Consider the following 14,795-nt stretch of genomic DNA (forward strand, 5'->3'; position numbering starts at 1 on the left):
GGGGTCCATTGTAAATAAATCTGTGCTTTTGTTTCATGTAACTATTTAAAATGAAGCTACTAGATTGAACTACTGGAGTCAAATGTGATTTGTTAATATTCCTCAGGTAATTGGTGCGCAGGTTGAATGGTGGGGAAAGCGAATTTCATTTACCTTTATATATTGAACACCTTATGTCAAACTGTTTTGGGTTCACTGCTTTCCATAATGGAGATAGCATTAATAAAGAAAGAGCTGTAGCATTCATATAATCAAGTGTACTATGTAATGTAAATCCTAGTGATAGCTGTACAGTATTTGCGAGTCATCGAGAGACAGCGAGTGTGTGCCTGTCCCTTTAAGACAAACACAAGCAGATGGTGAGGAAGTGAAGATAAGTGACTTTCAGTTCCCCTCGAAAGAAATTTAATTATATACCTGCGGCTGCTGCATTGGAAACGAAAGGCGAGCCCATATCCAATACGTGTGAGAACAGGAGGCCCAGCGTTAGTGCTGGTGCTTCTCTCGGTGGACACCGAGCGAAATTCACGCCAAACCATCAAGACTCGAGTTTGTCCGACACGGTGCTTTCGAGAATACGACGTTCCTACACTGGATTTGCGGTGAGAATACGTCGGTTGAAGGCGACTCAACGCGATGCTATGATTCATTTGAGAGAGTAAACTTTTTACGGGCATAATTTAAACCAGCCGCAGCGAAATAACAGTTTCCAATCCGGGTTGATTAAAAAAAAAGCTTTAACAGGTAAACGTATTTAGTAAATCACCCAACATTTGTACTGATTGCAGTAAAACTCACGGGCGGAACTAGATGATGGCCACAGGTGGGCCGTGACGCTTTGTCACTATGGCTAACTTTTTGGCCATCCACACCAAGAGAAAAAAACGGATCTCTGTGATTTTTCTGCCATTTTGACATGCATTTATTCTTTTTTTTAACACAACTTTTACACATCTTTACGTTTAACTATACACATTGAATATACTGTAACAAATAAAATGATTATTGAGGGTTTTTGTCACCATGACCACTCCACGGTTAAAATACTGTACAATACTCGTAACAAAAATTACTACAAAGAGTTACCGCATATTAAGTTATAAGTGGAATGACTGACACAATAAATGAACTAATTCATTCCCCTGGGGAAGTTACATAGAGAAGTAAGAACAAAATGTTGTAGGGCACGGAAGGGAGGAACAATAACATATGTGACATACACACTTGAGTGTAGTGTATTTTGAACAGGGACATACTTATTGTTAATCAGGAGTATAGAACCTGTGTTGATCTTACCAAAACTTATTTTGGGCAATTGTTCTGTACATACTTCTTTGTGGGCAAAGCTTGGGGAAGGCCATTTTTCTGTCCCAGCACTACTGTGCTCCGGTCCACAAAAACAGCTAGCTATCTCCATAAAGGCATGAATGGATGGGTTTGATGTGGAAAAATGTGTTGAGAATCCTGACCAAAACCCCAGCAAACACTAGAACACAAAGTAGTTCAGGAAGAAAAGGTGAGTTGTCAGTACTCTTCCAGGTACCCTCAAAAAAGCCTCATTTTTTGCGGTTAATGGAGACCAAAAGTTCTCTTCTCACCTGACTGGGCAGTCAATCTGTCAATCAGCTCAAGGGGCACTCCTACAAGATGTGGGCACTCACACAAGACACATATTTGGCGATGCATGAGCGCACGATAGGGGAGGCGCAAAATACTGTAGCGAAGGATCACTGTATATGGAGAAGTTAACAGTGTGCTGCGTCTAACGTGTTTTGTTCAGGGGGTTGAGGGTTATATAAATATACCTGTATTTGACTTTGACTCGACTGCTTTCTCTAGGACCAAACCTAAATCTACATCGAGTCGAACTTCATTGAAATTATAAAAGGATGAGTTAAACAGTAAAACATTGGAAAAAATAAAGCGGCTGACATCTAAATTAAGGTTCATTTTAAAAGTTTTTATCTGATCTGAACTAGGATCCCAAGTTGCCTGTCCAAACAGCAAGTTAGCTCATCAGTTAGCGCGACACGTGTACAAAGGTGTAAAATACAGTAATCCCGTGAAAAGATTTAATAACAGAAATTCAAGTGGATGAATTTGATAACATTTGTTAAAAAAAATTCTCAGGAATTCATGACAGGTTTTATGAGAAGTAAAAAGGTAATAGGTTCTTAAATTAAAAAAAAAAAAGTTAAATATACATTAAACTAAATTATGGACAAAATGTTGCACAAACAAGCAAGTAAAGGTGATTGCAGTGAAGGAGTGGCAAAGTATTGGCTGATGTCCATGAACTCCAGATTTCACGTTGTCATTGGCTACAAATAGCTTTCATTCAATTATTAGAAAATTTGCTTTAATCTACAAATTTCTTAACATCTCAACCCAACCCGGTTAATTTCTTTAGCCTCCAATTGCAACCACACTCACATATAACAGTCACGCAAAATTGTTTCACAAAATAGCGTTACATTTATATTATAGCAGTGAATGCAATTAAAGTGATTGTGAGAACAACAACAAAAACTAGAGTACATCAATCTTTTATCATTTGGCCGTGGATTTGACTGTCCACCTTATATAATGATGTATTATGAACAGCTATTATGCATGATGGGTCGTCTAATCATTCAGTCACGTATAGAAAGTAGTTAACTTGATATTCGTGAAACACTGGAAATGTGGAATACATTGTTAGTAAAGACATTTGATGTGTAAATACATATGCTCATAAATGATGTAGTATTCATTCTGGTCGCTAGATGGCGGCCACGGAAGTGGAGGAAGAGTTCAAAGACGCCGATCATATTTTAGCACCACCTAATGGCGCTGCTAATGAAATGCTGGCTGTGGGAGAAGACGACAACATGCAGGGCCAGGTGAGCTTTCCCTCGATGCAAAGGAACTTAAAAAAAAAACCCCAACTCGCATTCGCTAGACCTTGTGAGAATGCTCGATGGTGAAATTATTCTGTTTTGACTCTTGTAATTTGTTCACGTTTAACCACTGTTTTCCAAAGATGGAAGAGTTCTTGGGTCCACAAGCAGAGTACAATGAGGAAGAAGAAGAGAGAAAATATTATAGGAGAAAGCGATTAGGAGTCATTAAGAATGTACTTGCAGCCAGCATTGGAGTCATGATTATGTACAGTGTGTACATGGGTGAGAAGGCGCAGTCCTAGTTTGATCTGAGACAGGACACACAGCCGCAAATTCAATTGTATCTTTTGTAATGTGTATTCTGTAGGTTTACTGCAGATGCAGCTCATCCTTCATTATGACATGACTTATCGTGAAGTAAAGTACAGCAACCTCGGTCTAGAAGACATCGATCGGAAGATGCTGAGGGGAATCAACGTCACCCCCATAGTAGCTCTGCTCTACACCCCCGTTCTCATAAGGTAGACACAAACACTCGGCACTTCCTTAAATCTGACATTGTGTCCTGCTTAATCATGCAAACTGCGGATTTTCATTCACTACTTTTTTCAGACCGATACCAGCATGGGTACTCAATTTTTTAGTACTCGCCAATACCAAGAAACCGGAACACCAATACTTTTGATACATAAGATTTCAAATAAACCAATCACAGATGATCGTATTATTATATCATATCTGAGATCGATACTCCAAAATAAACACAAACAACTTAATCCGGATAGAGAGTTCATTTGTGAAAAATAAACAACATCCTAAATTTTTTTAAATAAATGGAATTATTGATGAGCAAAATAATACGTCTTCAACTGGTTCCTGTTAAGTATGACAGAATGAAGTGGCAACTGTATAAAACATAAAGTAAAATATTTGTTTCCTGTTCTGCATTCATCAGGAACAATAGGGGGTATTAATGCACTAAAAAAATATAAAGTGTTAATTTGGGGGATTAATTCAAATTCTATATAGCATAAAAACAAATGAACTCAGTTGACTCCGTTCTGTTTACTTCCTGTGATGGTTGAACTTTACTGAATTTGTAGAAAGACAGAGAGGTGAGTCATGGGCACAAAGACAGACACAGGTAGACATTCACGTAGTTTTACTTTAAAAAAACGAAAACACGGAACTAAATCTATAAGTGAGATGTTTTGAGAACACCTGTAACGTTGAGTCAGATTCAGTCATTTTATTCCACAGTTGCATTTTAAAGGAAAAGAATAATATTTAAAGATCAAAGAAAGTTATTACTACTTTTTATGTTAATTCCAAGCTTGTAAATATGTTACAAGCTTTGTAGACAACATTTGCTGAAAAATCAGATACATTTTGATTGTGCGATTTATTTGGATCAATTTATTTGAAACTTTATTTGCTTTAATTGAAATAATAATCTGGTAGTATAATAATGCATTTATATAAACCTTACAAACATACACAAAGGCAATATGAGAACGTAATACAAGGATAGGTATTCAAAAGAAGAACTTGTCCTCAGGTACGTGTGAATGAAATCATCAACACATCTACATTTGTGTAAAAATACACTAATAATAAATTCTAAGCATCAATATACACCTTATCAACATAAATACTTGCAAAAATTACATCTTATAACCCCTAACCGACTGAGAGATGAACGCTTCTCAGGGCTCATTTAAGATCACCAAAATGTCCCGAGTACTGCTCTTATCACAAAGACATTTTGAACATGGTAAAAACCTTGCAACAAGAGCGACGTCTGCAGACCTCTGGCGACAATTTAGCGACCTCTGAACGAACCACGAGAAGCTCGAAAGAGACGCTACCTTCGCGGGCACACGCCAGCATTGGCCTCTGAGTGGGATCGGGGCTTAAGAGAAATATGGGACGGTGGACATGCCAGGACTTGCCCATCCCTAACGTAAACCTAATGCCTTGATCTAAGGTTTCTAGGAACAAAGTGGATGATGTTTCTGGCTTCAGGAATCTATGCATTTTTTGTCTCCACCAATTACTGGGAGCGTTACTACACCTTGGTTCCATCTGCTGTTGCCATCGGTGCGGCGATCGTGCCACTATGGGCCTCCCTTGGAAATTATATCACAAGGTCAGTAAGCGCAGGTATCATAAAACACTGGTGCGGATTTGTTTACCTGTCTTTTTCAAACAAAAGTTGGAAAATGCATTGGGCAGCAAATGTTTGCCCAATAAAATAATACAGTTCATTTCTGAGGAAGATTCTACTGCATTGAAACTCTCAAAGTGTAACATGTACAATTTTCAAAGAAGATTGCCCATGTTCCCTTTCCAACGTTTTTGGACTAATTTGGTTTTGTCTTTGTGCTATGCTATGTATTTTTTTTCCTGTATCACAGTGGGGTGGTTTGTTAACAAATGAAAAGAGTGAAGGGAAGGTAGACGGGAATCTTGCCCAGTCGTTTACTGTTAAACTTCCACATACACAAAAACTGTAACTTTTAATTTGGAATACTTTACTTTGTCATCATGACTTAAATGACAGTTCTACATTAGCTCCATAAAATAACTGCGATAGCTATGATTCAGATTAGGAGCTAAAATGACAAGTCAGAGATGTGGCTTTTATCAGAAGTGGCAAACCCGGGTACAGAAAGTAAAATCCTTGCCACAGTTTGGCTTTCGCTTGAGCTGCTTTCCTTCACCTGCTAGTTTCCTCTAAGCATCTGTGGGTAAAGACAAACTGAGGCTGGAATTTATACTTTCTGGATTGGGATTTTCCAACGGTTGCCATCACCTGTAGTGGCAATACACGGTTTCCCTTTCATGGAACGAGTCGCTGCATTTATTGTTGAAACTTTGGAAAATTCTACAAAGACTTGAATTTCATTTATGTTTTTAAATTTAGAGAAGGCCATTTTAAGGTACAGTTCAGCTGAATTTGACTTTTGAGGACAACACATTTGCATTTATTTTTCTGCATTTGCTCTCAAACATTTATCTTGGTAAAACGTTATTTAACTTGTTTACAATACATTTGAACTGATACATGGACATTTTATTCTACTCTGGTAGTTTATTTTCATATAGATCACCATTATGTATAGGGTTTGAGAACACTGCTTTTGTGATGAACTAGGAAAAACAGGTCATTTGTGACAAGTCATACACTGGTACTGTCACAAACACACAGGATGGCGCAGCAGTATTATGAATATGTCAACTATAAGGAAGAGCATGTACAGGAGCAGAAGAAGATTCCAAAAGGAGCATGCCACAAATACATCATCATCTTCCAATCAGTCTTCAGCATCATCTTTCATGTGAGTGCCTCAACCAAATTAAAAAAAAAAAAAAACATTCGGTTTGTACATGCATAACGTAAAACGTTTACTCTTTTTAAAAAGACAAACAACTTTTTTTTAAACTGAAACAGAAGTTTATGATCTTGCAACCTGTTACTCCCAAGTTGAGTAAGCAAAATAACTGAATCGTGCTTGACTTGTAGGTGAAAACATACCAGACTCATGTTGGTTAACTGTACATAAAGAAAATAAAATCCAAAAGCGGTGTCCTTATTGAAAATCTTCATGAAACACAGTATCCATCCTGGACTTTCATATGCAGCAGATATTGTAAATTAAAACAGACAAACATGCAGTACCAATTTGTGTCTACAAAAAAAAAAAAAAAAAAGGGGAGATGGTCTGTAATTATGACAGATTGGAAGTAATCTTATTTACTGTAAGTATTCTTTGGGGCAGATTGCATCTCTCTCATTGCACTTCTCTCATAGCGTACGCTAGCATACAATTTTGTAATTTGATGTGTGTCCAACAACTACAACTGCTTCATGAGTTTCCCTTTTGTCTCTCACTAGTTGAGCCTGGTCTTTGCCCAGTTCCCCATGCTTTTCATCCTCAATGGCAAACTTCTTGAAAATAATCACATTCTCAGCAACGTCAAAAGCTGTGGTAAAGTCACTCTGGTACACTGCACTCTCATTGTAATTCCTTACTATAACTGTGTATATAGTAAGGCGTTAAAAAAATGACCATGTATAGTAAGACTTTTTTTTTAATATATATATATATATATATATATATATATATATATATATATATATATATATATATATATATATATATATATATATATATGTATATGTATATATATATATATATATATATATATATATATATATATATATAACTTTGTACAATAAGGTAATTTAAAAAAAGGCAATTTATAGTGAAACATTTTTTTTTCCCATATATATTGTAGTTCGATGCTTAAAAAACACCCATGTAAGACCTTTTTTAATGTGTCACGAATAACCGCGAGCAGGTTATGGACCCCAACCAGACACACAAGGTGTGAAAAGTCAAAGTCAGTTTATGAACAAAAGGCGCATGTCAAGCGTGAAACAAAAAGAGTCAAAAAAGGCAAAGTACAACAGAAATCACAAAGTGCAAAATGAAGCGAGACAAATGTGTCTGTGTGATGAGACCAAAAGGGAGGCTAGGCAACGAGGGAGCGGAGTCCGCAGCAGAGCGGCCGAAACAAAGTACAACAAAGTATTTTTTTCACTTTACCGAAACATTTTGTTTTTATTGATTTTGACAACTAAAAAAATGTTTGCCGTTTCTGTGCAAGTTTAAGTCCCCCAAAATCCAATTCTACCCTAATTTCTACTGAAACAATCGACTGCAGAAAGTGACTACATGTTTTCAGTCAAGATGAAACCGTAGCGATTCTGTTGTATATCTGAACTGAATTTAATGAATGTGGCAGCTTGGAGTTGTCATGTATGGTATACTGTTTGGCTAAGGTGGTAATCTAGATAGTGTGGGTGAAACTTTCTTGCCTTCTTCTTACCAGGAGCCGGAATCACTGGTGTGATTCCAGGATTGAACACCACTGTGCTGGAATCCCTACCACAGTCCATGACGCTGATCATCGCGGAGAGCGTCCTCATGGGCTTCGCTTTCCTTTCCATGATCATCGTAAGCGCTAATTATTTCACTAAACCAAACACTCTGTCGCCATGTGTTCTTTTTGATCCTAGAGTCATTATTTACTAAATCTACTAATCTAGAGCTTTACATTCATGTGCTGATGTGCCAATATTTCCCAATGTCTTTCTACACATGATGTACTCATGATTACATTGTATTTGTATTTGGAGCGGTTCATGAATACAACATCTATGTGAGAAATTAAGGGTTCAAGGTTGTCATAGATTGGGTAAATATTGTCAAATGCATTTAGATTTTTCCTCTTTAATTAAAACTCTCATTATCTCTACCCTATGTCTGCCATGTTTTTTTTTTAGATTTTAAATATAAAGTACAATTGTTTTACCTCATTCAGTTCCTTGTGCTGTGTGGTGCTGCATACCGTCCAACAGAGGAGATTGATCTCCGCAGTATTGGCTGGGGAAACATCTTTCAGCTTCCTTTCAAACATCTGCGGGACTACCGTCTGCGGCTTCTCTGCCCTTTCTTCGTCTACAGTGGATTAGAAGTCCTCTTCGCCCTCACCGGACTCAGCTTGGTACTAATATTCAAATTTACACTTAATTGAAAGAAGCGGTACCTCAACTTACGAGTTTAATATGTTCCTTGATTGCACCCAGTGGAAAATATCAAATTAACTTTTGCCATTCAAATAAGGAAAATATTCCTTCAGCACCCCCCCCCCCCCCCCTCCAAGTTGCAAATTGTTTTTTTTTTCAATATGTAAAATGTCACTTTTGACACTCATTCCACAAATTCAGCTACTTACAAAGGTCTGTGACTTAGAGATTATTTGAATGCCCTTGGGTAGCCTCCTATATGCTTCAGTGCAGTATATAGCTAAAAGTAGAGTAGTACAGTGGTCCCTCGGTACTCGACCATAATCCGTTCTGAGGTGGTGGTCAAGCACCGATTTGTTCGAACACCGAAACCAATTTTCCCATAAGAAATAATGGAAAGTATGTGTGCACAAGTAAATGTGCACAAGCAGTACATGATAAAGATAAAGATAAATAAAGCATTATAAACCATTTAGTATAATTTACTTACGTTTTGGAGAGTGGTTGAGGGCATACAGGAATGGATGTGGAGAGGACGGGAGGGAGTTACTCCTTCCATGATGACGCTAGCTAACTGCGACGCGAGGTCGGACACTCGTACACCACGTTCATATTTTGCTATAATTTCCTTCTTCGGTTCAATAGTGGTCCTCATTGTTTTCCTCTTTGCCTTCCCCTTATCACTGTCTTTCTTTGGACCCAGTATTGAGGGCTAGAGCAACACGAAAAAGTTTAAATCCGGGAAGAAATACTCGAACAAACGTCTTACTCCGCTGGCGGTCTGAGTTGAACTGGCGCTTACCCGCTGGCCGAGAAGGGCCGAGGAGCGCGTTCGGGTCGGCTCGGCTCGGCTAGTCGAGAACCGAAAATCTGTTCGAGGTCCGATGCATTATCTACTTGAATTTTTTGGTCGAGCACCGATTTGGTCGAGTATAGAGGCGGTCGAGTACCGAGGTACCACTGTACTTGGTTTGTGCTGCTTTGCCAAGTCAACTACAGTACTCTAGCTCATGAGTTTCTGGTATTGAATACAAAATTCGATGGAAATCGTCTGCTTCTTATCAGCTCTTGCTTTATTAGGATCCATGGTATACCAAATAAATTGGTGAAATACCATCACACACACAAAAAAAAAAAATAGAAATTGCAGTCACAGAAACTCAAGACTGTGAATTGAACTGATAGTGTCCGGATGTTGTTAATGTAATGCTGCCATCTGATGGCCATCTTGAAGCAGAATTTGTAGCGCTCACTTCAATCAACGGAGCCATGGCTTGTGACTTGACAAAATCGTAATTTAAAGCACTCGAAAATCTAAAGTGTCATTGCACTTGATCAGCTAGCTATAAGAGAAAGTGTATTTACTTATCTTTATGAATAATTTCTCTCCATACAGTCCTATGGCGTTTGTACCCTGGGCCTCAAAAAGCTGTGGCTCTTGATTGTGGTCTATGGACTCTCGTGCTCCGTCTTTTCGTCCCTGTCCCTCTGTCTTCTGCGCCTCCCGCGGTGGGTGTGTCTGGCAGGAGGAGCCACTGTGCATTTGGTGCTGTTGGTGGTGCTGATGGTGTTCTCGCCAACCCCTAATATGTGGTATGAAGCCCCTCTTCTATTGATTTCTATACTGTGGGGACTTGGGACGGCCCTGAACAAGACTGGAGTCAGCAGTGAGTGGCACCTGACATGTACGTTGTATGGATTACCGCAAAGTATGCATTTTTGTTTGTGTGTTTGTGTCTGTGTTTTAGCCTTGCTTGGTATTCTATATGCTGAGGAGAAAGAACGTCTGGACTTTGTCTACACAATCTATCACTGGTTGCAGGCCATTGCCATCTTTGTAGTCTACCTCTGTTCAGAGTTGCCAATGAGGGTAAGTGACTCTATGTATCAGTGCTGGGAAGTAACAAATTACAAACACTTGGTTACTGCACTTGAGTGTTTGAATTTTACTTGATTTGTTTTTATGATCCTTTTTTCAATTCTACTCCTTGCGGTTTTGAAGAAGCGAGATTTTCCCCGCCAATGACCTGTTTTACAGAATTGCTTGATTTTGTTGGCCTCAAGAATGATTGGTGGTGAATGCATTGTATGTTGTTTTAACCCAGTGCTTCCCACTTACATTTTGCAAACGCCCCCGACTCCCTCAAAGAGAAAACATTTCACTCACTCCATTTTACACAAAACAAATCATTTTCCCTGGGGTCATCCGCACCCCCCATGGCATCGCCTCACGACCCGCAAAGGGGGCATGACCCACTATTTGAGAAGCACTGTTTTAATCCAAGAAGGTCCAGCTTCTGCTGTTCAAATTCGGTCCTTCTAATTTGAAAAAAACGTCAACAAAAAACTAGTTTTTTATTTTCTTAAGTTGTGCTTTTGTCCCTCATTTTTTTTCCAAGTCTTCAAACACCAGCATCCCCTCAGATACATCTGAGATGTCCGATATCTTACGGAGTCCATTTGTGTCTGGCTTTGTTGCAGACTTTTCATTTCGCTCTGCTATTGTTTCCCTGAAAATGGCATTGCTCTCCTGGGTTTGTCACCCACCTGGCTCTCACTTCAAGAAAACAATTATTTTTTTGAATATTCGACAGACACATTTTTTCACGCTTTATCACTTTGTATCATGTTTAATTAGTTGTGACACATTTGGCTTTTTCTGAAATCAGACGCACTTTGAGCTTTTATGTTGATAACGTGTTGATATGCAGGTTAATTAAAGTAAAGTTACAGAAAAATGTGTCTTTGAAAAGCCAAGTGGTTAAATAAAGGATGCTTTTTATTCTTTTTGAGATTTTACAGTAAATGTTATTATAATTTGACATTTCACATGCTGATGAGAAACCCTGCATGGAACGTCACAAATTGGCAATTTGCTAATGGGAAAAATGAGTCATTTGAAAGTCTTGAATAGAGTAGTTTTGCACTTCAACTGACAAATAAGAATCCAAAGTCAAACTTCCAATGCACAATGGGTGTCGACAGAAAGCATCCATTGGTGTGGATGCCGCGACTAAAATGTCCCATTTTAATCTTGTCTTTCTCCCCACATAATTAAGGCTAAAGTGGCCATCCTGTTAGCCACTTTGTTGCTAGCGTGCTACTGCTATTTGCTGATGGAGCGCCGCCTAGCTGAGAATTTGCGCCACAGGTTGCCCCGCATCCCTCGACCAAGGCACAAGGTAACTTGTTTTTGTTTTTTTTTCAAAGATATTTTTAAGTATCTCTCAAGAATGTTCATGAATTTGTCAGTCTTTAAAGTAAGTAAGTTACAATATGCAGCAGGACTAAAATACATGTTTTTGGCAGCGGGAGGAAGTTCATGGAGAAAACCCACGGAAGCACAAGCAGAACATGCTTCTAGAAAGGCCTGAGTCCGATTCAAATTCAGAACCTCTCCACTGTGAGGCAGAACTAAACATTAGAATAATGGTGTCAAACTTATTTTACTTCGCAAACATAACAGGAGGGTTCCCCGTTCCAGCAGAATTCAAACAGCCCCAAAGCATGCGCCCACCACCATGCTTCACTTTATCATAGGCGTCGAACTCCAGTCCTGCATCCTGCACGTTTTCCGATTTTTTTTTCCCCATACACACCTGATTCAAATGATTAGCTCATTCACAAGTTTTACAGGAGCTTGAAAATGATCCTAATCACTTGAATCAGGTGTGTTTAGGATAGCGCAGGCATCTCCAAACTCGGTCCTCAAGGGCCGCTGTCCTGCATGTTTTCCAGATTTCTCTGCCAACTTGGGGAAGGGTTTGTCAGTTGTTTGAATTCATGTCTTCTCTCAAAAAGAAAAGAAAAAAGACGTAAAGATTATATGCCGCATTATTGGTGGCAAATGTTTTTTTAATGGTTTTTAGGGCTATTAGTTTTACATCTGAAAAACCAGACATTTGGGCGCAGGTGTGTACACTTTGGATATCCACTTAATGACTGAAAGCCTCATTTCCGTCTTACTAGATTTCTATTGTACTGTAGCGCTGCAAAAGTGATGTCATTTGTTTCCGCAGGTCAAAGGTTATCGCTACCTGGAAGACGGCAACTCAGATGAGTCAGACTCGGAGAGAAGCGAGGAGGATGACGAAAAGGATGAAGAGGAGATTGAGGCAGAGGAGCGATTGGCCAATGAGTTTGGAGCGGAGGACATGGAGGCTGAACGGCAGGATGCTGGAGCTCAGGGCGCTGACTCACTCCGAGCCAGGAGGAAGAGGCCAGAGATTCACCAGCACGGGGAGGACGACGCGCATGTGATGGAGGGCCAGAGGGGCTGAGAAAAGTTCCATTCAGCCAAAGGAATTGAGCAAGACGGACGAAGCAAGTCAACATTTCATCGTTCATGAAATTGCTCCAAGTCCTCCGTCAATGGCGTTTGATTATTTTTTTAAGCTATAATTAGCTTCTGAATAGTGATTCAGATGAAAGGCCGCTGGAAATACACCAAATGTGGAAGATGATGTATTTGTTGTACGACCGTTCCTACACGTTTCTGCTACTAACTGAAGGTCTTTTCTTGTCTTTCACTCTGTTCATTTCTTCACCAGGGTGACGTTGATAATGATTTAAAAAAAAAAAAAAAGAGTTAATACCAAGCAAATACAGTTCCGGTCAAAGGTTTGGAAACAACTTCAATTTCAAACAGTCTTAGGCACATTAAGGGATGTTGTGGAGTGAAAGTCATTCCATGCACTGAAAGTATCATCCATATCATAAAGCTGATTGAGGAAAAACCAAGATGTGCAAAGCGGTTTTCTGGCAAATGTTTTTAAGAATCTAAATGATGAAGCATTCTGTTTTAACGTTGTTATGAACGTTTTTTTTTTTTTCATGATGTATATGACTTAAGTACCGGTAATATTCTGTGATGCAGGAAATCCATCCATCCATTTTCTAGAGCCGCTTTTTCTCACAAGGGTCGCAGGCTTGCTGGTGCCTATCCCAGCTGGCTTCAGGCAGTTGGCGGGGGACACACCCTGAAGTGGTTGCCAGCCAATTGCAGGGCACACAGAGACAAACAAACATTCACGCACCCAATCACACCGAAGGACACTTTAGTATGTCTGCAATTCAGGAAATGTTGACTAAAAAATGACACAGAATTAGAGAGTGTTCCTAAACATTTGACTGGTCTTGTATATGTGTTGACATTTGGCCCTGATCGTATGGCTTTGACTTTCATATCAAAAGTGTTACCTGAAAAAAAAAAAAAAAGAAACTTTGCAAGCGTATTTTGTAACTGTTTTTCATTTGTGTCACAGTTCCTATGGATTGATGAAATTGTGATTTTGTGCTGAGCTCTTAAATTATTGATTATTTTTTAATTTATAATTCCAGTTGAATTTGGTCTCATTCTAACAACTTTTGGACATTGAGCGTCAGCGTGTACATTCCCTTGTGTGTCTCAGATAAGCTTCTTGTGTTCTTCTCAGCTGTGCCTCGTCATTTTCTGAATTTGAGCGTCTTTAGCGCAGTTGACCTGCTTATAGTTTTTGTCATTTATTTGTATTGCTTTAGCTATGATGTCTGTTTCCGCCTTTTGTTATTTGCAACAATGGTACTCATTAAAACCATTTTAAGTTTTGTTGGTTCAACAATTTACAAAACAACATTCTAATCAAAACTGGACAAAACAGGTGGTTGATAAAGTGAAACCTAAAATAAAAGTCTTCACAGTATTCAAAATCACTGTCCTAACAAAAATCAATTAAAAGGTATGAAAAACAAACAGTCAAAAAGCAATAATCGAAATAAAGTCTGTTCTCAGGATTCCAAATGATTTTTCTCACTAAGTTCAAACGAAAGACATCAAGAAGTGGTAGTCAAAAGGCAGTAATAGTATAGAAATAATTTTTACTCTTCCTCTGCTTAAAGGGACAGTGTGTAAGATTCTGACAGTTTTTCATTAAAAAGAAACAAATTCTGTGATTGTAATTGAAAAAAAACTTGCAAATGAGTGTGTTCTTAACGACCAACAGTATGATTTAAATATAATCATAAGTCTAGTTATCATTAAATTATATTACATGGGGGGGTGGCACTTCTTTGGAGGCGGCCATGTTTGTTATAGCTACAGACAATGGTAAATGCAGCACCTGCAGCAACTCCTGCTGTCCGCAATGAAAAACTGTCTAAATCTTACACACTATCCCCTTTTAGCAGCCACACCTGTTGGCGTTGTGAGGCATGCTGGGTAATGTAGTATCTGGGATGTTGGACGTTTTGGGATGTGGCATTGACAAAATGGAGAAAAAAAATATATTACCAATGACTGAAAAAAACAAACATGAATTATTAGAATCGACAAATTCTAT

At 38.7% G+C, this 14,795-nt stretch overlaps 1 protein-coding gene across 2 annotated transcripts; it reads left to right on the top strand.

The window, feature by feature from the left end:
* Positions 1-378: 378 nt before the first annotated feature.
* unc93b1 (unc-93 homolog B1, TLR signaling regulator) lies at positions 379-14,065 on the top strand. 2 transcript variants are annotated; one of them, XM_088419941.1, is made up of 13 exons: positions 379-602; positions 2,766-2,882; positions 3,023-3,164; positions 3,250-3,403; positions 4,870-5,031; positions 6,040-6,223; positions 6,781-6,874; positions 7,782-7,906; positions 8,274-8,456; positions 9,875-10,145; positions 10,227-10,348; positions 11,538-11,660; positions 12,498-14,065. In XM_088419941.1, the coding sequence occupies exons 2-13, from the start codon at positions 2,766-2,768 to the stop codon at positions 12,756-12,758; spliced, it is 1,938 nt and encodes a 645-aa protein (XP_088276067.1). In that variant the 5' UTR covers positions 379-602; the 3' UTR covers positions 12,759-14,065. The 2 variants fall into 2 exon arrangements, with proteins under 2 accessions (XP_088276067.1, XP_088276068.1); XM_088419942.1 differs by having other exon boundaries at positions 382-602; positions 6,094-6,223.
* Positions 14,066-14,795: the final 730 nt, after the last annotated feature.

The sequence above is a fragment of the Hippichthys cyanospilos genome, chromosome 7 (genome assembly GCF_059441005.1).
Source record: "Hippichthys cyanospilos isolate Australia breed blue-spotted pipefish chromosome 7, RoL_Hcya_1.0, whole genome shotgun sequence".
Classification (NCBI taxonomy): domain Eukaryota; kingdom Metazoa; phylum Chordata; class Actinopteri; order Syngnathiformes; family Syngnathidae; genus Hippichthys; species Hippichthys cyanospilos.

What these genes read in the sequence shown, in the direction of transcription:
- unc93b1 (XM_088419941.1), top strand. Translation starts at nt 2,766, where the DNA reads ATGGCGGCCACGGAAGTGGAGGAAGAGTTCAAAGACGCCGATCATATT. An exon ending in TATGTACAGTGTGTACATGG is followed by an intron (nt 3,165 to 3,249) that starts GTGAGAAGGCGC and finishes TGTATTCTGTAG; the next exon opens with GTTTACTGCAGATGCAGCTC. An exon ending in TCTTCAGCATCATCTTTCAT is followed by an intron (nt 6,224 to 6,780) that starts GTGAGTGCCTCA and finishes GTCTCTCACTAG; the next exon opens with TTGAGCCTGGTCTTTGCCCA.